This window comes from Otolemur garnettii, unplaced genomic scaffold (assembly GCF_000181295.1).
Source record: "Otolemur garnettii isolate 467f Iridium unplaced genomic scaffold, OtoGar3 scaffold00011, whole genome shotgun sequence".
Classification (NCBI taxonomy): domain Eukaryota; kingdom Metazoa; phylum Chordata; class Mammalia; order Primates; family Galagidae; genus Otolemur; species Otolemur garnettii.
In genome coordinates this window covers 23,680,062-23,704,329 of record NW_003852406.1, presented here as the reverse complement: position 1 = coordinate 23,704,329, position 24,268 = coordinate 23,680,062, and the positions used below count along the sequence as shown (strand labels likewise).

At 43.7% G+C, this 24,268-nt stretch overlaps 1 protein-coding gene across 1 annotated transcript in view; it reads right to left on the bottom strand.

Annotated features, from left to right (window-relative positions):
* Positions 1-24,268, bottom strand: part of THSD4 (thrombospondin type 1 domain containing 4) — a 590,530-nt gene that overhangs the window by 319,743 nt on the left and 246,519 nt on the right. Inside the window, exon 6 of the mRNA XM_012801851.2 lies at positions 9,011-9,147. Within this exon, the coding sequence (XP_012657305.1) occupies positions 9,011-9,147 (137 nt within the window). The remainder of the gene's footprint in view (positions 1-9,010; positions 9,148-24,268) is intronic.

Below are 24,268 nucleotides of genomic sequence, written 5' to 3'. Positions count from 1 at the left end.
TAGATATTTAGGGGACCTCAAGAAGAGCAGAATTCACCTAGTTTATACAGTTATTATAGACATAGTCGAAAGGCAAATCGAATCCTTGACTTGTCTTCCTGGGTTTGAGAGGTTTTAAAATGTCTAATCTAAGATTCCTTATGAAAAGTTCCAGCAAAGCCAACTTGCAAACAGCCTATATATTAAATCACTATTCTTACTGCACTTTATGGAAATAATCAGGCTGAGTTAATAAAATAACTTATTTTACAAATAAGCCAGTCTTATTATAAATATCCTTGGTAGAAAGGGGAGAGTAGAGAGAGAAAAATGTGTACCTGTTATTAGATTCTAGCCCTGTTCACTGTTTTTGAGGGTTTTTCCTTTTTTAGTTTCTTGCAATATCTGGCTGAGACCCTTCAAACGTTTTCAGTTTTTCCCCTGCCCTTCTGACTTGGAATCACTGAACACTGAAACTCTTTTTAAGCTGAAACCAGTCGACTTGGCTTTAAAGAAAAATTACCACAATAGCTACTTATATTTGGACAATCTGCACACAAACTATAATCCAAAAAAATCTGTTAGATTGCCACTGGTCTTCTCAGATGATTGCCCCCCTAGACACTAAATATAACTAGTTTGTAGACTACTCCAGATTTAGCTTTTGTTTTTCTTCTGTTTCCATAGAAACCTCTCTCATTGAAGATCTGTTTGCCTATATCATATACAGAGGCCTAGCTTCAAGAGCCCATCTATACTGCCAGATACAACTGTTTAATTTGACTGGCTTATTCCCAGAAATGAGAGGTTAGATTAATGAGATTATTTGCTATTCAGCTACTAACTTCATTTTTCTCTTTACAACCACCAGGCCAACTTTATAGGGTGTGCAACTTCTTGGGAAGTTTCAGAAAGGAGAATGTTGTGGCATAGAGAACTGGGTAGGTGGGGGTCAGGGATCATGATTTTAATGTTTGAATCATGAAATGTATCATCTGTTTAAAATATGAAATAAAAACCTTAAGTGTTTTATCTGGCACTTTTGTCCTCAAATAACCACTTCTGCCTAGATGTACAACACTTCAGCCTAGTTTTCTAAGGCTTTTCTATCCCACTAGCTGTGTTTCTCACTACTTGGTTTGACCTGACTTTTGACAGGAATTTAAATGAGATACCCAAACTTAGTGTTGGGATGATGGATATTCCCTTCATTTTTTCACTCAAACATCTAAGCTTCTAATTAAGTCATCATTAGGCCAGGCAGCTTATCTTAAAATTAAATAATAATGTACTCTGGGAGAAAAGGCAGGTGGATCACTTGAGCTCAGCAGGTTGAAACCAGCCTCAGCAAGAGCAAGACCCTGTCTCTATTAAAAATAGAAAAACTAGATGGGTGTGGTGGCACACCTGTAGTTCTAGCTACTTGGGAGGCTGAGGCAAGAGGATCACATGAACCCAAGAGTTTGAGGCTACTATGAGCTATGATGTCACAGCACTCTACCCAGAGTGACAGAGTAAGACTCTGCCTCAAATAAATAAATAAATATAAAATTAAATAATAAAAATAGTAATAAAGCCAGATCCTATATCAGTATTACAAGTAAATAATGAGCTGGTTCAGCACAAATGCACATAGGACCAATGTGAAAGGAAATTATGCTCCTGTGGTCTTACTAGTCTGAACAGAGACAGCATGGAGTTTCCATATGCAGCACAGTATCCGGCATCCCTTAAATTTTATTATACATATCACGTGCCTTGTGGAACAGTATCTGCGGAATTGACTGTACACAACGAGTACTGCATGGCACTGAAGCACCTGTGCCATAACTATCATACTCAGGCAGTGCATCAGCCTGTGCTTGGTTTAGAGGCAGGGATGGGGGAGAGGGGTTATGGTAAGGGTAGACTATTTGGTTCAGAGGACTTTTATCTGCTTGAAGCTTCCCCGCATTTTTCAGTTACAAGTGTCAGTCACCACCCCTGCCAGTAATTAAGACGGTATTTCAAGTTCCTGAGAGGGGAATGCTCACTCTCTTCTGTTACTCTGACAGCAGGACCAGGTTGGACACTCTGGACACCCTATCCCTATTGTACCTATTCACTTCTCTTTTATCAATTTTACTACTGTAAGATATTGGCTGACCCCAAAGCCTCTTCTTTCTGTATCATATCATCCAATTTTCAGAGGAGTCTTTCTGGGCCTAGAGAATAACTTACGGGGACTTTCCATTGCTAAAGCCAACAGGAGTTCAGGAAGAACTATGCATACCTCAGAGGAACTAAGAATGGCACCATCGGAGGAGACCAGATTAACCAATGGGAAGAGAGCAGGGAGCAAGAACAAAATGGTCATCTCAACACCTGTCAGGTGACCACCTTATATGTGCTGGGTCCTGGGCTAAAGGCTTGGCATATGCCAGTCCCTGGACCCACAGGGTGGCAGTATGGCCTTCACTTGTATTGTGGACCTCTGTCATCCCTGGGGACCTTCCCTTAATACTCCATTTAATGTGTGCTCCACCCCCACTTTTCATGTTTTCAGTATCCTGTTAACTTCATAGCACTCATCAAAATTTGTCATTCTTTTCCTTGTTAAATGACTTTTTATTACTTTCCCCACTGTTGGTTTTAAGCTGACTTTGAGTGTGAACCGTGTTAATCTTTTCCATTGTTTTATGACCAATGCCTTGCACAGTATATGGCAGTGAGCAGTTATGATTATTTGTTGTTTTAATTAATAATTACATGTATCATGTATGGTTTTAACTAATAATTATTTAGAGTACATGTTTATTAAAAATTCTAAATAGGGTTTTTATGCTGGGTAGTTTTTCCAGTGATTAAAATGAGAAAAATAATAGTTGAAGAAAGGACATACAATAAGGCAGATTTCATCAGATTTACATTAAGTTTCATTGTAATATTTCAAGAGGTCCTGAGAACAGAGTAAGGGCCCAAAAAGTTTAATGCTGCCTTAGTTAATTCCATTCTTGATTATTTTCAGGAAAAGGGGTTTCACGATCATTTTCTAACTTGTTCTTTTGTTCATTCATTGGTATACTTAAAAAACATTTATAGAATAATTTTAATCTGTTAAACACTGAAGATACAGTGTACATAATGCTCAATCTCTCCCCTATAGGAGCTTAGACTCATGTCAAATAGCTACAACATAATATGGTAAGCTTTTAATAGACACAAATAGAAAGTACTTTCAGAACACAGTTTGCTTGCAGCGGGAATAAGGGGGGTGGGGTCTGCAAAGAGTCGCATAATCTTGGAAGACCAGGTTTGCTGTCTCACAGCTATGATCCTAGCTCTGTGGGACACTGAGGCAGGGGAGCACCTTGAGCCTAGAAGTCTGAGGTTGCAGTGAGCTATGATGACATCACTGCACTCTCGCCAGGGTGATAGAGCAAGACTTTGTCTCAAAACAAACAAGCAAAAAGAAAATCATTCCTCAAATTCAAGCAAATCAGAAGGTCTCCACCCTGTTTCAAGGCTGAATCATGCAAATATCTGGCAAAAGAGCAAAAGTGGAGAACAATTTACCCAATCCAATTATTCTCTTGAAACAAAATAAACTCTAAGCAAAGTCCACAAAATGAATCCAGTAACCAAAAGGGGATAAAAAGCAATTCAGGGCAAAAGGGCAGAGAAATAAGAAGAGTCTGTTTGTTTGGTTCAGGAAAACAAACAATAGCGTTATCAAGGAAGGGACTGGAAATTCAGAGCCTGAAAACACACACACACACACACACACACACACACATATACACACATACACACACGCACAATGTCATCCTTCCTCAGTAAAGGAAACACATTGATCCTAAGCTTATCTCTGAACATGTGGAAATAGTTACCTTGTTTTAATTTATTGAGTAAATATGAAACTGTCTGGCACAAGTGGTGTCCCAGCTGGGGGAGAAGGTGTCAAAGCCTGCACTGAGTGTGGGCTGATGGCGTGGCGTGAATGTGCTGGGCTGTGGCGGTGACGACTGACCAGGAACGCACAGGATGGAGGGTGGGGTAGAAGGGAGTTTCTTTTCCTCCAACTGAAGGCATCACGGGAGCACACACTCACACTTTCTTAGGTTCTTCTGCCATCAGCTCTCCAAGGACTCAAGAAATTCGAAGTAAGGAACAGAAAAAAGAAGGTGTGGGAGAGGGGAGCTTGGGGAAGGGCCAGGTATTCTCCCCCACCTTCAAGGCCTTGAGTTGTAGGGATTTGGCCAAGGAGGCTTCATCTCCTGGTTTTATCTGCACTCAGTTGCCCATTTCAAGCCGAAAATGAGAAAACACTGTGTTGGATTTAGGAAGGGACACTAAGGAAAGGACTTTCAGAGGGGCGGGAGGAAAACTGGTCCTGCTAACCCAGGAAGTCTGCAGGGCCCTTAAGAATGTGGGTGTGAAGTAACCTAGGTAACCAATGACCAATGGAAAGAGACCATGTAGACCCATAGAAAAGGGAACAGGGCCTGGAGGCGCAGAGAGGCCAATGGAGGAAGACTCTGCAGCCAAGTTCCCCCCTGCAGGCCTTAGCTATCTGTTTTCCCCTCTCTCTCTCACCTCCTTCCTAAGCGGTGAGACCCACTTAGGGTTGACCCACTTACAACTCTCTTTGGAAGTGCTCTAAACTTTCTCTCTGTTCTTCCTAAATAAAATGTCTCTGTTATATTGAAACTTGTGCGGGTTATTTTTGCTCTCTATTCACGCTGCCTGATTTTATTATCAGTTTCTACTCACTATACTTTCAATTACTACAGTGCCTCAGCTGAACATTCTAGCTCAGCCAAGTAAGCAAACCAGCTCAACTGGGTTCAGGAATCTGGGACCTGCAACCCTGGATTCAAGATTAATTTCATTTGCTGAAATACAACATATCCAGGCACCAAGTACCTTGACTCATTTATACATTTACATATTTTTAAGAACATTCTGCTAAAGCAAAGCCCAGACACAGCACAACACTCCAGGTCAGATGTCACAGAGTGTACCTTCCCCTGGAGGCACAAACCAGCAGGCCTGCTGGGTCAGGGAAGAGCACATCCCAGCCTGGCCAGCCCTGGTGGCCTGGAGGCCTGCAAGCAGACAACGAAGGGGCTGGACCTTTATTCCCAGGCAATGGGGATCCACAGATAAAATTTAAACAAAAGAGAAAGCACGTGCAGATGTGTGTTTTGAAAAGATAGTCATTTTAGAAAGAGGAACTGAGGGAAATAAACTTCGAAGATGGGGAGAGAGTTAAATAAATATAGCGCATGAGTTTCGATCACATATAAACAACTCTTTGTGATTAAGACTTTAGTCTCAAGCTAATATCACTAACGTCCCTCCTGTATTAGTGCGTACAACACATTTTATCTTCACAACAATCCTCCGTAAAATGGGAATTAACAATTCCTCCTTGATCGTGTCACTGATAAACAAAATAAACACATGAATGAAATGGTGTGTAAAGGACACGGCACACCAAGTGGCCCCTTGCCGGCTTGCATCAGCTGTGACACCTTCCTTCTCTGATTTTGAAGCAGCCTTTATTTTTTCAAGGGACCTACTCCAGTCCTGTTCCTTCACAGCCCAACACCTTTTTTTAGGGGAGAGAGAGGGAGGGAGGGAGGCCTTGATTTTGACTCTTCCATGAAGCCTGGGATTTCTGAAAGGCTGGTCACTAAGCATGTAGGGTTTTGTTCTCCTAGTACTTTAACCATGTGACTCTGTTCCTTCAAATGCCTGCTATACCTTCAAAACAAATTTTCATCTGTTTTCATTAAGTTGTGAGCGAAAAATAATACATACCTATCAAACCATGAAAATTTAGAACTTTCAGTTCAGTTTAAAGCTGAGGTAAAGTTTAAAAAAATCACAGCCTGGATGATGGTATGCTTAGGGATAAAATGATGATTGTGGTCTGTTAATCAGACATAAAAGCTATTTCATTCACATACATGACAGTAGTAACTGGGCAGGCTGGAAGTGACTCTGAGACCTCCCTGAAGACTGGCCAGATATTGCTATTTGATGTCTAGAGGAGCGGTTCTCAACCTTGTGAGTCGTGACCCCTTTGAGGGTTGAATGACCCTTTCACAGGGGTCACCTAAATACATTCTGCATATCAGATATTTACATTACAATTCTTAACAGCAGCAAAATTACAGTTATGAAGTAGCAACGAAAATAATTTTATGATTGGGGGTCACCACAACACGAGGAACTGTATTAAAGGGTCGCGGCACTAGGAAGGTTAAGAACCACTGGTCTAGAGGGAAAGAATGGGAATGACAGAGATAGAATTTCTGTGGGCTTCTGACACATTCTTTTGATTTAAGAGATGTCAGAGAGAGAGAGCTCTTCTTGGTTAGCCCTTTCCTTCAAGGCCTGTCTATACGCAGTCATTAGCCTAAAGGCAGTATCTGGGATCCTTTAGTCCTTGTAAAGAAAGGGGAATCAGGGCAGCGCCTGTGGCTCAAGGAGTAGGGCACCGGCCCCATATACTAGGGGTGGTGGGTTCAAGCCTGGCCCCGACCAAAACTGCAAAAGAAAAAAAAAAAAAAGAAAGGGAGATCACCTAGCAGCAAGGCACTGGATATTGACTCCCATTGTCTCCAGTCTTGCAGTCTTGCAGTGGCGTCCAACTAGCCAGTCTCAGGATGTCTACAATGTTCGTGCCTCTCTTCCAACTCTTGGGTCTAAAGCACAGAGGAGCTCCAGCAACAGGGTAAACACAAGCCCTACCTGGCACTAGAACGGAGTATTCCAGTTTGCAATGGGTGTGCCTGGGGCCTTTATTTGGCTTGGTGAGAGGACAGTACCCACCTCCCTGGGCTGCTTTTCTGTGGGCTCGTCTCATATTCTTATGTGACGCTTGTCACCTTCCATTACCTTCTGTTGGAGCCCTGGCTGTTTCTTTCAACTTTCTGTGGTCAGGAGAGGCTTTGCAGAACTCTCTCAGCTGCAGACACATATGGTAGGGAAAACTGTCTGTGAGTAACAGCTTTCTCAGCCACAAGCCAGGAAGGCAGAGATATCAATTTGAATTCTGGGCTCTCAATCAAATATTCAGAAAAGGACACTGTACCCTTTGAAAACTGCAAAGTAAACAGAACTTCACCCGGGAAGCAAATGTACTTCTGATTATTTTAAACTAAAGTTCTAGAGAGGATGGGATAGTTACTGGTTCCAACAACTTCAAGGAGGGAATTTTAGGCAAATGCACAGAGAACAAATGGGAAGTAATATCAAAGTCATCTCTGTAATATCAGACTCCTATTAATATGCTCACATCCTGGAAAGTGTTTGTTTCAGCCTTTTGGAAATTACTGCAAACTGTGTCAGTCTACAGTTTTAAGAGTTGTGATCAGTTGGTAAGAATCCATGTCCACGTCCTTGTGTTTGTGTGTCTTTCATATCATCAGCTGGGAGACACTTCATGTGACATTAAGAAACCAGGCTCCCCACCCCACCCCATTGAAGAGACCACATTTCATCTTCCCTCCACCTCTATTCCACCCTAAATTTACATTTCTGGCCCTCTGTTAACTATCACGAATTGTAATCAGCATCCCTTAAAACCTTGCAACTCAAAGTATGATCCCAGGACCATCAGTGTCATATGAGAGGATATGTGAAAACCAGGGTTTTTCTAAAGTAGTGGAAAATTGGAGTCCAGAACATGTCTCAGCCTCTAGGTACTTCGATCATGCTTCCTGGCTTCCTACTTAACACACATCAGATAGCTTGTGGCACCTTTTTTGTTTTTTGGAGATAAGAGTCTCAAGCTATCACCCTTGGTAGAGTGCTATGGTGTCACAGCTCACAGCAACCTCAAACTCTTGGGCTTAAGTGATTCTTTTGCCTCAGCCTCCCAAGTAGCTGGGACCACAGGCACCTGCCACAACACCTGGCTATTTTTTTGGTTGTAGTTTGGCAGGCCTAGGCTGGGTTCAAACCTGCCAGGTCTGGTATATGTGGCTGACCCCCTAGCTGCTGAGCTACAGGTGCCGAGCCAGCTTTTTTCTTCTTAACTTTCATTCAAAATCTGTAAAGATCCATCCTGCTTTGAGAAATGATTTGGCATCCTATCAGAAACCTTCACCACTTGGGTGGGAGTGGAGGTTGTGCTTATAAATCACACTTCAAGGCCCTAATATTAAACTGTAGTAATTTACATTCAAAGTACAACAGGAACTTTCAGATGTTATAGCCAAAGAGCTTGTCCGTTGATGAAAATCAGTCTTGCCAGCTACCGAGTGTTAATTAATACAGAATCTTAGTCTGAGTTACAGATTCATTTCCCTGGTAAATCTTAGCTCCACTAAGATTTCATATCTAGATGAAAGGAAGGTAGGATTCCGGACCCAGATTAATGTGGCTCTGGACTTTGTGTCATTTCATCTAAAATGCCTATTTTTAACCAAATGGTGCTTTCCATCAACGTTGAGCATCCCACAGGGATTGTCTCCGGTCCAGAATGTTTGCAGAACGTCGGGTGGGGAGTTCCTGGAACAGACTTCAGAAGCCCAAGGAGGTTGAAAACTCTTCCTGTTTAAAGTACAACTTCTGCTATAAAAGGCACTGAACAACTTTCCTTTGGAAGCCTGCCCCATCTGGGGGGAGGCAAGATAAAATGTACTTTCCCCTTAAATGCCACCATCACGACGCCAAGTGCTTTCAAGGCTTAACCAGGAGTGCCCTTTCCATAACTTCCACTTCATGGGCAAGGAAGAAGCCCTGGGTCCAACCAGGAAAAACTGCACTGTCCCTGTGATGCATGTGGCCTGGACATAGATCAGTTAATAACTGAGATGACAGAGTGGGACACAGAGACACCCAAAGATCACAAGCACAGGTAAGCTGACCAGCAATGCCATCCTAGTTAGCTCTCTTCTCCCGGAGCTCTTGGCACAGGGCCTTCGTGTGGGTTGGGGTGAGGTAGCTGCTCATTCCCTAGAGAGCAATGAAGTCATCCGTCACAGGTCAGACACCCCAAGAATTCACCTGGATACTCCCATCTAGGGGCACTTACCTTGCACTGCCCAGACACACAGATGGCTGTGCCATTCTGGTCACAGGGGGTCCCATCAATGACCTTCTCAGCTTGCCGGACGTAGAAGCGGTAGCCCATTGCCTGGCAGTTCAACTCACATTTGCGATTGCCTTTTACTATTAAAAAAAGAAAAGAAAAGAAAAACAAGATCAGCTATAAGCACTAGCGTCGCTACAAAATCAATTAACACCTTTTTCCCCTATATTTTTGTTGAGATAAAAATCACATAACACAAAATTAACCATTTTAAACCAAAGTGTACGATTCAGTAGGTTTTAGTATGTTCAGAAGGTAATATGTACAATCATTAGCACTATATAATTCCAAACCATTTCCATCACCTCAAAAAGAAGCCCTGCTCTTGGTGGCCATCATTCCAATTCCTCACTGTCCCCACCAATCTACTTTCTGTCTCTATGGATTCACCTATTCTGAACATGCCATAATCACATACTTCATACTTTTTTCTTTTTTGCAGTTTTTTGGCTGGGGCTGGGTTTGAACCCACCACCTCTGGCATAGGGGGCCGGTGCCTTACTCCTTTGAGCCACAGGCGCCGCCCATAATCACATACTTTTTAAAACTGCATGGAAGTTATTAAATCTCTTTGTATTTGATGGTAGACAGAAGAGATAGCATCTTGATTTACTTGCATATAGTAGAGATTCAATGCTAAGTGAATATCATAAAGGCATTCTTAAAGAATCATGTCATACTAATAACAGATTCTACTTCGGACATCCTCCCATGATTTGCCATTGTCATAATTATATTTCACATATCAGCAATCACAATGAACACACAATTTTTATGTTCTGTCTTTTTAACTTAAAATCTATACAGTTACATCATCTTTATGTCCTTTTAAGTGGCTGTAATTCCTTCATTACGAGATGTTTAAATGGTTCTCCACTACCTTGGGATTAAAGTCCAAAGTCCTGACCAAGCAAAGGACAAAACATCTTTCAAGAGTTGAACATCGCCTACCTTTATGGTTTTGTTTCCTAACATTCTTGCTTAAATCCACATTCTACTTCCCTTGACTGGTCACTGCTTACCTGTTCCTCACCCCGTCTGGAAGCCCTCTATGCATCCTGACCCTTCCTCTGCACCCACCTCATCACAGGTCAAGTTCACCGCCTGTGCTATAGTTTTCAGAGAACACAGAATGTGTCTCTTACTTTTGTCTTCCCCCCCCACCCAGCCCAGCACTTGGCACATAGCAAATCCTATGTGAAACCTCTGAGAAATAAAAGGATGGATAGATGAATATTGGCTCCCTGCCTTCCTCGTCCCTGCCCCCACCAGGTACGTCCCCTGTCTCACAGTCTCTACGTACTTCTAGCACGTCACACAGACCCGGGCATACAGCAGGTGCTAAGTAAATGCTAAGCTAATCACTCCTACAGAGAACCTCTTCAGAGCAATTTAGTTGCTTCCAAAATAACAATGAGAAAATTTTCAGGCAAGATCCATTTGCATATCCAAAAGAGACAGACAAACCAAGTGCACGCTGATTTTTTTTTTTTTTAACAACTGTTTTTGGAGACAAAACTAATGCAATACTCAGCCACAGACAGCACAGTCCAGGGTCATGTCTTTGTCTAAAAATCAGATTACCAGATTGGGTAATACCGACTTTTTCCTACACAGCACAATACATCATATTTTCCCCAGTGTGGCTGCCTGATTGTCATAGGAATAAAACTGCTTCTATTCCAAAGCCATTGAAAACAGCTAACAGGAAATAATGTGGATCCTCTGGGACCACATGGTTCAGGGAAGACTGAAGTGTCTATGTATTCTGAATTCTCTCCTAGAAGTCAAGAGACCAGGATACTTACTCTGGCTGCCCAAAAGATGTACTCGGTGGTCTTAGAATAAATAAAAGAATACCAAGACACAAACATCTTTGGTAATTATCCCAAACCAAATCAGTGTATAGATTTGAAGAAACCCAACAGTCCTAAGAAAAGAGGTGACAAGTTAGAGGCAGAACTCGGCTCCTACAAAGAGCTCCTTTCAGGGCTCTTTCAAGCCCTGAAATGGCTTTCTCATTTGATCTATCAAGGCCCTGTTCCCTCTCTCCCCAGCGCCTCACTTTTGAAGGCGAGGAACTGCCCAGGTGCTTTGCATTTTAAATAACAGGAATGTCTGGGAAAGGCAGCTTCACATGGGACAAGGATTTGGGTTCTCACTTCTTTTGGCTTCCTCTCAAGCACCTCAATCCTTTCAGATACTATCTTTTGCAGACACAATTTTATTTTTCAGCGTATTCGCAACCATACTACAGAAGACCATTCTGAGCAAAAAAAAAAAAAAGACACCAACCATGAGACATTTATGGCAGAATCTCCAAATAACCCCATGAAAATAACCCAGAAGAATGGCTTTCTTTTCCTCCCACCAGCAGCCCAAACTAGACTCTAGGTCTGACTGACCCTCTGCCCATGTGGCTCAGACGGTGTTCCTGCTTCTCAGATTTGCAACAAGCAGGTAACAGAAGCCTGAGGGCAAGAGACTCCCTAACAAAATTGCCCAGAATCCTGATGCTTTGGAAAACACTTCCCTTAGCACTGCTCATAAAATTAGGTAAGTGAGGGCGTCTCTAGGTCCTGTCTACACTCCCTAACCCTTGTTTTGTCTCTTGAATAAGATTACAGTCCTGATGCCAGGAGACTCTTCTCTGAGTAAATGTCATGTTTTATCAGTGCAGAGAAAGGGGGAGAACGGGACCCCCACCAGCAATGAGATCAGAGCAAACCCGCACAGCTCCTCTTCTGTTCTTCTCCCTCTCATTTCTCTCCCTCTTTGTTCTCGTCTGCTCCTAAAAGTCACCCTGCCCCCCAAGGGAACACTTCACCACCCCCACACTAAAAGCAGTGGTTCTCAGTGTGGTCCCGTGATGAACAGCACCAGTATCACCCAAGAGCTTGCTGAAAATACAAATTCTTAGGATCCAGACCTGCTGAATCAGAAACTCTAGGCCCAGGACACAGTCGAGTTTGGGAACCACTGCTCTAAGAAAAATCAGAGCAGAATTGGGAACAGCTGACTGTTCTTATTTTGAACCAAAGATGTTCAAACCCCATCCCTAATTAGAAAAGATAATATTATGTATAACCCCAAGTATAAGTACTCTCCTTAATTAAATATAGGAGCCCTGATTATTTTTAATACCCCTCTGATCATGAAAAAAGGCTAGAAAGTGCAGATTACTTAGAATAAAGCAACGGACAGCTAAAGGGTTTACCTTCAAATACAAGTTAAAGATTTAAATCACTCACTGAACTCCGTTCCTTTAGAAAACCCTTGATACTATTACCTTTACTATTGTTAAGAGATTTTAAAAAATTAACAAACTCAAAAGCGCAAAGAAAATAAACAGTTAATGGTTACAAAAATTTTGAATCCAGAAATTAGAAGAACTCAGGGTAATGACTTTGCAAAGCCAAGAAACCTTAACCAAAGCAGCGTTAAACAACAAAGCTACCCAGCACTGCAGAGTCCCCAAAGGTAACTCTGGAAGTAGAGAAAGCAGGCCTCAAATCAGAAAAACCGTCCTGTCTTTAAGGGTGTGTAAGTAGTCAGAGGTTCCACTTTTCAGATCTGTGGTTGTCAGGGGCTGAAGAGAGGGGATAACAAGGGGTGACTGCTAATGGGTAAGAGCGTTCTTTTTAGGATGCTAAAATGTTCTGCAATTACAGTGATGTTACAATTAATGTTCTGCAATCACACAACTCTCCGAGTATTCCAAAACAACAAAGTTGGTGACATTTATGACAGATAAATTTTATCTCAATAAAGCTGTTATTTTTTTTAAAGGAGAAGCCTAAGCAGTTAGTTTCCCAGATCCCCAGAAAATCATCAAATAAATAACTCAAGAAAATTTCTGTTTCCAGATTGAAGGGATCCATCAAAGGCCTAGGATGGTGGTGTCAAGAGTAGTAGTTGGTTCTTCCCTCCTTGCAATTCATCAGTTAGCCTGTTACTATTTCACAGATACAAACAGAAGATAGAAGACTCCTGGGTCAGAGACAAAGAGCATCATTACTCACGGAAGGGCAAAAAGCACAAACATGAGCGTGCCGTGTCTGTTCTTTTGGTCCCCAGGTCCCACAGGGCACTGTGTAGGAGCCCATGAGGGCCACACATCCAGTGGTTTTGTGAACACTCAGCTTGAGAGCCAACTGCTTTCACTGGAAACAATAAGCAACCCCACTATTTGTCCTGGATGGAGACTCGTCTCACCCCTTGAGGTGAGGACAACTGTGAGAAATAATCACCACAAACACAATGCTGAGAAATAGCCTAATTTTAGGGTGGTCAGGGCCTTGCATTCTTGGCATACTCCACACAAGACCCGCAAGAGCACAGGAGACCCATGGAGACGTGTCTCTCGGTAGATAGGTAAGCCCACAGCAAGGGCACACTGCCGGGGAATTTCAAGACACTTGGAACAAAGAAAAGATCTTAAGAACACAAGTTTCCAGAGTAGAAACAAAACAGTAATGGATTTCTCAACAATTTCAAAAGCTGAACAATCATTAAGCAATACCTTATGATTTTGTGGGAAAATAATTTCCAAATTAGAATTCTGTATCTAGTCAAATTATCAGTATTTAAGAAAAAATAAAGCATTTTCTGGAATGCAACTCTCGCCCGATTTAACTCTCACACCCCCTTCCTGGAGAACGTCTTCCTCCACGAGACAGGAGTAAACAAGAAAGGAGAAGGTGTGGGATCCAGGAGAGAGAAGATCTAACCCAAGAGGGAAGCAAAGTGAGTTCTTGGGACTGGGGTGAAAGGAAATCTCAACAGGGCAGGTGTTCACCAGGGACAGCCTGGAGGAGGTCAGAGGGTTCCAGGAGAGATTTCATCAAGAAGATGGAATGGAGGGACTATCCAATAAATTTGAGATATTGAGATTTTTAAGATATTGAAAGATGATATACATAACTTCGAAGAGCTTGGAGTGGGATTAGTGGGAAGTACACAGAAAAGTCAGCAAACTGAAAACAAAAAAGGCATTTATTTATTAACAGGAGAGAAAGAAAGAACTTCAGGAAAGGAAAAATAATCACAGTATGGACTGTGGACGCTGCAGAATGATGCCCAGATAGCCTGCGCCTCCCCCCAGCCACGCCAGCCACGCCCCTGGCGGTTAGGAGTTAGTTCACAGTGGTCTCTTTCTGGAGCTTGCTCTCAGCTGCCTTGCCAACGTCAAGCCTCCTCTCCAGTAACAGCCCCAATAATGACTGGTCCGTCTGGTGCAAGGGCCCATCTGGTCTTGATTTGGGGGCGCTTGTAGCTCAGAGCTTCCTATAGGACCAGCTGAGGACTTTGTGTGACTACATCACAATCCAACTTCACCCTCTGTCCAGTGCTGCCTCCCACGTCCCTCACAGGTGCCGAGCCCCAGCGGACATCGGTCAGGCACAAATCACGGCCACAGGGTCTATGTCCTGGAAATCTGACCTCAGGCAGTGTATCACATGGCTCTGCTGTGAACAGTGTGTGCACAGTCACGGTAACGTAAGCCGTGGTTATTAATCTAACCCAAATTGGAACGTAATTATATTGAGAGGGTGTGGGAGGGGACGTGCGCCTGTGTCCTGAAGTCTAGGGAGAGGGTGATAATAGAGGACGGAGTCTTCATCATCAATAGAAAAATGTTAAACTGTAAAAATCCAGAAGTAACAATGTAAGCATTATTTAAAGATAGAAGGTCAAAAAAAGAACATCTAAACTAGTTGGGGAGCAAGAACTATTGAGAAATGGGCACACTTTTATTTTAATTTCAGGTTAATGTGAGGGTACAGACAACTAGGTTACAATGTTCCCATTTGTTAGGGAGAGTCTCTCCTATAGTTGTGTCCCACACCCGAGAGGTGTGCCTTACACCCTTACATTGTGCCCACTGGGCGGGAGCACACCCATCCCCCTCCCTCTTCCCTCAATGCCCCTCCCCTCAACTTGGATTGAGTTGAGTTTTTCTCTTATCTGGGCATGTATTAGTTTGTCTACTGGCTTCATATTGAGTACATTGGATACTTGCTTTTCCATTCTTGTGATACTTTACTAAGAAGAATATGTTTCATCTCCATCCAAGTTATTACAAAGGATGTGAAGGCTCCATCTTTTTTACAGCTGAATAGCATTCCATAGTATACACATACCACAGCTCGTTACTGCAAGGAATGGTTACACTTTGAGAACTATTTGACTTTATAAAATACATACATGCGTAACTTGAAATTAAAAAATAAACAATTAATTTTTTTTTTAATGTAGAAAATAACCCCAACGATTCTCATTCTCAGACACAGAACCCTTCTGCAGAGTTACTATCGGTGGGAGGTCTACTGGTTCTATCTCTATTCGAACTTAACACAATACTGAAAACTCTTTGCTGTCCTTTCAGGAACTCTGCATATTTAGGAGAGAAAATGCTGCTTTCTGGGAGAATAAAATGTTGATGAAGTACTGATGTTCTAGACTTCAGGGGCTTTGCTACTACACAGGTTTATACTCACTGTCGTGAGCAAGAGGGAGGCTTTTGGACAATGGAAGGGGCCAAAAAAGTGGAAAGAGAAGAGGTTCCAGCTTTTCCCACCATCATACATTCTTCCACCCTCATTTAAGTGGGGAGAAGATTTCAGGTGAGGAAAGAGGAGAAATTATGTGCATAAACACACAAAGCTCTTCCTGGAGAATGGGGAACATCTGTGCTTCGTTTCAGATCCACTGAAACTTCACAAGTTCACTCCAAGTCTAGCCTCGAAGCCCTCATTTCTCAGGCTCAAGTTCCTTTTTTTTTTTTTTTTTTTGGTAAAACGTAAGATACTTCTGTTGAAGAAAAGCAGCCTAGTAAACTCAGCTCATAAAACCTGGACGGGGCAGGGTGCTCACCCAACACACACTGACGAGCGAAGTGTAAATGAATTAGAAACATGTGGATACAGTGTCTTAAGTGTGTCTGCAGGAGTTAAATAACATGCAGTGTTTGCCTAATGCAGAGCGGGGGACGAGGAGTCTGCAGCATTTGGTGTGGTGAGTAATCGGGGAGCAGCAGAGCCAGAGCCGCGCTGCGCTGGTCCTCTGCTGACTGCACTATCTGTGTGATATTCTATTCCTCCTGTTTACGACAGAGGCTCTGCCTGCTCTTGGATTCAAAATTCTGGACCAGACTCAGATGATTACTATTTAAAATGCTTTCCCCCAGACTGCATTTTCCAGGACAAAGTTATGGAAAATAAGATGATGGGAATGCTTCTAGGAGCCCAGACTCTCCTCTGGATTTAGAAAATTCTTCTGAAAAAGTCAGAAGAGAAGAGGGGCGCTACTGTCTAATTCTTAGCTTTTCCTGTTCTGAAAAGGAAACTGTTTCAGGCACATTCCATCATTAAATCTTAAATGCATAAACATGCAGCTTATCGACTCCCAGACCTTCCATTCCACATTCGCAATTTAAACTTCAGAAGTTCACAAACAGTGGCCTGCTGAATCTTACTTAACCGACTATCTTAATAGACTTAGATATCTGGATTAGAAACAGAAAACAAAAATGTAATTTTGAACCCTGAAAAAAATTAGTGGCTCAGTGTTCCATCCATGTTAAATTTCTAATAGCAGGTGTAAAGGTCACTGCAAATCCAGAGGGGGAAAGGGAAGAGGTGTAGGGTACAATGAACACTAGTCAGATGATGGGCACATTAAATCCCATGACTTCGGCATTCTAAAAGGCATCCATAAAAAAAGGATCCCCTTAATATTTTGATATAAAAAAATTCCTCTTAGCATTGTTCACATTTAAACACAGTTCTAACTGTCTAAGTTAGTGGTTCTCAAACTTCAGCATACATCAGAATCACCTGGAGGTCTTGTGAAAACACAGGATAACGGACCCCACCCCTGGGGTTTCTGATTCAGTAGGAGCCTGAGAATCTGCCTTTCTAACAAGTTCTCAGGTGGTGCCACTGACGCTGGTCCAGGATCCACACTTTGGGAACCACTGCTCTAACTGATATAAGCATAAAAGGTCACACCTCACAGGCAACCAGGCCACTCACTACTTGCCAGAATGATGCTCGGCTACCTGGAGGTCACACTTCTATACCTGTAAGCCAGCCAGTCAAGACGGTAGCTGTCGGGAGGCTTTGCAAGGAGGAAGCTCCCTTCTGCGTTGTCTGCTGTGGTCTCTGCTGTGCAGAAAGCAGAGGAGAGACGGGAACTTTGTATCTGCATTTGGGTTTAGCTGCCTAACCTAGTCCTTCCTTTTACAGTTTGTATATGTCCACTAGTGAGCACCTACTGTATCCCAGGCTTTTTATATAAATGAACTCAGCCAATTCTCACCTGTAGAGGATGAGAACCCCGAGGCTCAGGCAAACTTGGTGACTTGCTCATGACCACAGGGTTGGTAAGTGGTAGAGTTTGTTTGTGGTAAGCAGGTCTGTATGACTCCAATGTCCTTGGGAACACTGCCACGCCTCCCCATGCCAGTATCTAAAGCTCCTCTGGAGGCTGGGTTACCAGCCCAGGCCCGTCCTGCTTGCATTCCTTGGTTACCTGGGGACTTCCTGTTTCCCCCAGGGTAGCCAGCTAAGGAAGCCCGTTCCTCTGCCTCACTCTCATGGCCCCAGAAAATGTCCTCAGTTTCTGTTCTGGATTGTAGATGCTGCATCTCTGTCCTAGCCTATTCCCATCAGTTTCATGACATGCAAACCTGGATGGGTCTGTCCCAGGGCTGGGCATGGGAGGAGGTTGTAAATCTCTTCCCTGTTCCCTCCATATTCCCCCCATGGCTGCCTTCTTTCGGTCCCTGCTGGTGGGTGCAAGGGCCTCTGCTGACACACATTTCCTGTACAACCCAATTTTCTCAAGGACAGGACACATTTCTGTCAGTGGCAGTAAACATATTCTAGAAATCTCTTTCAACCCCTATTACCCACTCTGCCATCAGGCTGCATCACTCACCATTCTGGATCATCCCCCTCCCGTTCACTCCTCCCACCACACTCCAGCTCTGGCCTTCATCAGCCTGTGCTCAGGGGGCTACAAGTTCTCCCAGCCTGTCTACCTGAATCCAGGCTCCTTGCCCTTGCCCCATTTGTCTGGCTCAAGCTATATTATCCCCAAGAACTATTATAGCTCTAAACTCCTCTTTCCCCACCACTCCTAAGGAACAACCCTCCCTATCCCCAGCACCCCTCAAATGCCCCCTGGTCCTTCTCCACCACTTTGGTTTTGTACAGGCTGTCCCCCTGGCTAGCATGCCTTACATCTTGCTCTCTGTCTAAAGAAATTCTACCTGACCCTCCATACACTACACAGACCATCACACCTGGAAAGAAACTGTCACTTAATCCTCTCATTTTACATAGTAGAAAACTGAGCTTGAGGAGTGAAGGAACTTGCCTAGAGTCACACTGCTTGTCAATGACCTCACTGCACTTAAACTACTGCAGAGAGACCTCCTAAATCAATAATCCAATTCCTAACATGGCTAGGGTGCCTGCACTGTACCAAGTGCTGTGAGATACTGCATGCATATTATTTAATACTATCCTTACAACTCAGCATTAGATATTATTATTACTCCGTTTTACAGATGAGGAACCCAAGGCTTAGAGAAGTCAAGTAACTTGCTAAAAACCACACCTCTAGAAAGTGGTGAAGCCAGCAGGAGTGAAATGCAAGTCTGACAAGGCTTCTCCCCGCAGTGCCCTACTGAACTCTTAACTCTTTCATCTGAGTATGTGTTATCTCTGTGGGTAGAAGCTCACCTCCTCAAGGTCAAGTGCCTGGCATGGAGCCACAAGTGGACCAAAGCTCATTCATTCACCCAACAAACATTTACTGGGCACCTGTTGTATGCCAGACACCAAACCAGGATCTAGGGATAAGGTAATTACTAAGACATTCATGCATTTATGAATTCATTCACTCAGTTAATATTTATCGAGAGGTCACCTTATTCTAGATACTATGTAAGTGCTGAGGAACAGTAAGAAACAGAGAAGAGGTCCTGGATCTCCTGCAACTGTAATCTCATGGGCAAGACAGGTGTGAAATCCCCAATGCCACACATTTCACAATGGATGTGACAGTGTAAGTGTGAAGGGTGGGCAGGTATTTACTGTGTGCAGGGGAGTACAGGGAGGAGCACTCCAGGCAGAGGTAAGCCGAGAGGCCAGGACCAAGACCCACTCAAGATGCTGAGAGACCCCTCCAGGTGAGGTCCCAGAGGCAGCCCAGCGGGCCAAGTCACACAGGACCACGGCGCGAGCACACTTATCTGCAGTCCTGGGCAGTACCAGGGCTCACATCCTGCTCACTTTGCCGGAGAGCAGAACAGCAAACAGCAGTGGCTTCCCACCGGTAAAAAGTTCCTAGACAGATGCATAGTTCCATGGGAATCGGCTAAGCCAGCGTTGGCCAAATGATCCGAGCTGATTCTGAAATGTTTTCTTTTTCTCTGTGTCGCTGTGAATCTAAAGCTGGGGAAAGTGACTGAAAACAAATGCAATCATGCAAAAAATAAATAAATAAATAAACCAAAACAAAAAAACAACCACGCTGTTCAGAACCCTTCAAGCTGTGTGACACGTAGTATTACATCTTACAGACGCTGTATTTAATAAAAATACAGCTTTGAAAGGGTTTCTGTCAGCAGAAAGCCAGTTTGGCCAACTGTGAGGAAAGCTGCGTGACAGCCCCGATGGAAGCAGGGGGCCATAGCCAGTTTTGTATGGCGTGGGAAATTATATAACTATCTGAGAGGATTTATATATTAAAATACGGAATATATACACATTCTCCAGGAAAATGACGTGGCTGAGGTTTTTCTTGTCAAGAACTGAGGCCGTCAAGAGCGCTGGGAAGGAAATTAAGGAAGGGAAATCGGGAACAGGCAGCCGTGTAAAGTGAAGATCTCGGTGGCAGAGGAAACAGTGGTCCCTCTGCAGGTAATACCTGGGGAGGACGGCTGGCCTGGCCGGCTCCTGCTATTGCCTTCTTAGTAACCTGTGTATGTGCACATTTGTGCATGTGCGTATGTACACGTGTGTGTATCTATATTACTTGTGTATTATGTATACACCTGTGTCTATGGTCTCTGTGTGTGTGCACGCGCGTGTGTATGTTTGCTGATCTATGTGTATATATTATGTGTATGTGTGCTTATGTGTATACATGAATGTACGTGTGTATGTGTGTCGGTAGGGACCGGGTGAAAACAATCAACAGTGATAAAGACACAACATGGGGCAGGTCATCAGGTGGAAAAGCTCAGTGCATGAAAATGTAGGCAGACAGGGCGGCACCTGTGGCTTAAAGGAGTAGGGCGCCGGCCCCGTATGCCAGAGGTGGCAGTTCAAACCCAGCGCTGGCCAAAAAAACTGCAACAAAAAAACTGTAGGCAGACACATCAACCCCCCACACCTGAGATCCAGGCACTGGTTTCAACAAAGGCGTTCGCTCTCTTCTAAACACTGAAGAGCAGACATGGGGGATACTGGAAAAGGAAGGTTTCAGCAGGAAGAGTCTTGATGGCTTCAGAAAAAGAATGTTTTGGTATCATAGCTCAGAACTCAGGAACAAAAGCTCCGGAGAAGCCTAGCTCACACCATCTCAACTTTTGACTGCAGGAACCAAGAAGTCGGGAATTGTCTGTGCTTCCCCCAACCCTGGAGTCCTTGTGAACTGTCTGTCCTTGGTGCAGGCTTTGTGCCTGGGGGTGAGGGGGGTGGCAGCAGAACTCACCAGGGATTTCTTGACTCAATGAGCTCTACCATCTTCACAGAATGTTCCTTACTGATCTCCTAGAAGCTCCCGGCCTCTGAGCTCCCCCTTTTGGAGTTCAATAAAACCCACTAGGCTGGGCACAGTGGCTGGTGCCTATAATCCTAGCACATTGGGTGGCTGAGGTGGGAAGATTGCTCGAGGCCAGGAGTTCAAGGCCAGCCTGGACAACACAGTAAGACCCCATCTCAACAAAAAAATTAAAAAAAAAAAACCCAGCCAGGCATGTGGCAGGTGGTAGTCCCAGCTAGGCAGGAGGACCACTTGAGGCCAAGAGTTTGCTGTGAGCCATGATTGGGCCACTGTACTGTAGCTTGGGCAACAGAGCAAGACCCTATCTCTCTCTCTCTCTTTTTTTTTTTAACTGGGGCACACCCCCTTTCGGGTACACCCAGAATTTTGTCAGGATCCCACATGAAATCTCTATTTTCTAACAGTAATTTTATTAGAACATATAATGCAACTGGAGGAGTATAAAAAAGGACAGTGAAAGGAACAAGGCAAGAAAATGAAGTTCCAGAAACCAAACAGTAAACAACTGCTGATGAATTGGAGGGTGTTCTGGTATAAATAAGGTTGGCTGGGGGGCATAAAAGATTATTCACGATAGCTTATTAACATCCTTTTATTAAATTTACAGATTCTGAAGTGGAAGTCTTCTACAAGACCCTATCTCAAAAATAAATAAAAACAAAAACAAAGAAAAACCACTAAGGAGTGACTTCCATCATGACTTTCCTCACACCCCCCCTTCACTATGTTCAGAATACCCATATCCAACCCCAAGATGAGCTTCAAGGCCCTTGCCCTCTACAGCTGAGCCTGAAACTCACTACTCAAATGCTCTCACTCTTCTGGAAATACTGCATGGGGATTCTCATCACAGCAGCTTGGTTTCCCTTGTTCATCTGTCGAGAAGGTCCTTGATATTCCAATCTGCCTTCACAAACCCTACCTTCAGCATTGAGCTCCAGAACAATAACTCCTGAAAACCCTCTCGTCCTGTCATTTGTTTAACAAATATCTGTCTAATGGTGAGTAGACATAGACGGAGCTGGAGATGTCAAAGAGACTGACTCTAATTTTATTAAATATACAGAAATGCACACAACAGTATAAATGACCAATTGTGTCAGGTGTTGTGAAAGCAAAGACTCCCAGGACAGAAAAAGGACTTGGTGTAGAGTATCTAAAAAGGTTTTACTGAGGAAGGGACTTTTGAACTGAAATCTGAAGGGGGAGTAGGAGTTTTCTCTGTGAGGGGAGGAAGACATCCCAAGCAGTAGTGTCAGCCTGTGCAAAGGCTCTGTGGCAGGAGGCGTGGAGAGAAGGCCAGTGTGGCTGGACAGCAGAGTGTAAGGTGGCCTGGAGAGGAAGCCTACTTCATGTGCCTGGTATGTACCATCTCTCTGGATTAGGGCTCCCAGATAAAATGCAGGATGCTCAGATAAATATTTTAGATGTACAACATACATTTCACGGGACACGCTCATACAAAATACTTACAGTAACAAATTATTCATCGTATATCTGATATTCACATTTAACCAGGCATGCAGTTAAAATGGGTAGCTTTATTTGCTAGCAACCTGACTCTGGATACAACCAAAGGGTGTATTTTTCTAGATAACTCAATTGTATCCTTAATTACAGCGAGTCTTCATTTCTAGCTGGCTTGATATTATTTCATCTCAGCGATTACCACTTCAATCAGAGAACCTAACAGCAAGAAGAGTCCTTATAAAAATTAGTCTGACCTAACTTCACAGATGAGAGAGGAGGCTCAGGAAGGCCCCTGGAGTCATTCAAGGTCACAGACAGAGACTCCAATGGGGCTTCTCTCGTGCCTCCCTGCTGAGCCTAGGACAGCACCGGAGCATATTAAAAAACAGCTTAATCAATTGCTCAATTGAATTAACAATCTCATTTACATGCCTCTGCACACAGGGGGATGAATAGATACAATCCCAGACACCAGGAGCTTTCAAAACAAAATAAACAGTAAGCCAGACGGAGTAGAGGCCATTCGCACACATACAGATACAAAGGACCAAATAAGGGGCTGCTTCTACCAGTGAGACTCTGTAGGAGCCTGGGAACCAAGGCTCATCTTCTTAGTGGCTGGGTGGGTTTATTCCTGCATGAAGGCCCGTGGATTTACATGGCAAATATGGAAAGTGATCATTTTTACCTTAAGGTGGAAACCGTGACCCTGAAGGGCCTCACTAGCCAGACTCATTCATCCCATTCAGCCCCCAGTTATCTGCTAAGAGCCTCTTTCAAGCCCTCTCTGTAGGCAGAACACGTTCTGTCCAAATATGCACAATCACTGGGAGAAAAAGGCAGGGGCCGGCCCCTCTACCACTATTTACCAAGTGAATGCAGCCCTCCCCATTCAACTTGGACTGAATGCCAGGGGTAATCCCTCTAAGTAAGCTTGGCTTTCATTCCTCTATGGGACTTTAAAGGACGTCAATCCATCCCAATCACAATCAAATGCGAGCATTTCACTTCCCCAAAGACAAACAAGGCTTTGGACAAATGAGTATTTTGTGGCGTTCCCTTGTGGCAGCATGAAAAGGGAATTGAGCAGTCCCGGGCCCTCTCAAAGGAAGCAGAGGGAAGGATGTTCTCGGCGTGGCCACACAAAGCGTGGCATGAGCTCATCATGCCAGAACCTAATTGAAACCTCAGGCTGAAACAGTATTTTGTGGTATTTGGGGGAAAGGATGGGCAAAGACGAAAAGGAAAAACAAAGGATGTGTATAGAAGACGCATGAAAAGCAGCCCGCTTCTTGACCGTGGGACAATTTGGATGGTGGCCATTGAGTTAAACAAGGTCCAGCCTTGCTCTCGAGAGCAAGGGACCCAAACCGTTTGGCAGAACTAGCTGCTGCCAGATTATGACCTCGCAGCCAAGGCCAGCAGGGTCCATTAGGACCTTCCAAATGCAACTGTATTCTAAGAAATGCAGCAGGAAAGACGCTGGTTAGATACTAAGGCCTTGGCTAGCCTTCAAAAGTCTACTGAAAGGCACAAAGGTAATAAAGAAAGAGGACGGTCTTTGCTGGGTCTGAATCTGAGTTCCACCACTTACTAAACTTATGCCTGTTATTGGACAAATTATACCTATGAACCTTGCTTTTCTTATCAATCAAAATGGGTGAGACAATGCTTACCACAAAGACTTGTCTGAGAATCGAATAAGAGAATGCTGGTAAAAGCACAGGCACTGAGTAAACGTTAACTTCCTTTCTTCTCCCCTGAAACTAGATGCCCAGGGAAGTGGTGGAATGTCTGCGTTTGGAAGCTTTATAAGAATTACAGACCTGGAAATAGGCAAGTTTATCGAAATGTGGCAACCGTGGGCAGAAAAAGTTAGGCTAGGTAGTAGTCACTGGTAGTCTCAAAGCCTTCACGAAAGTATTGTGG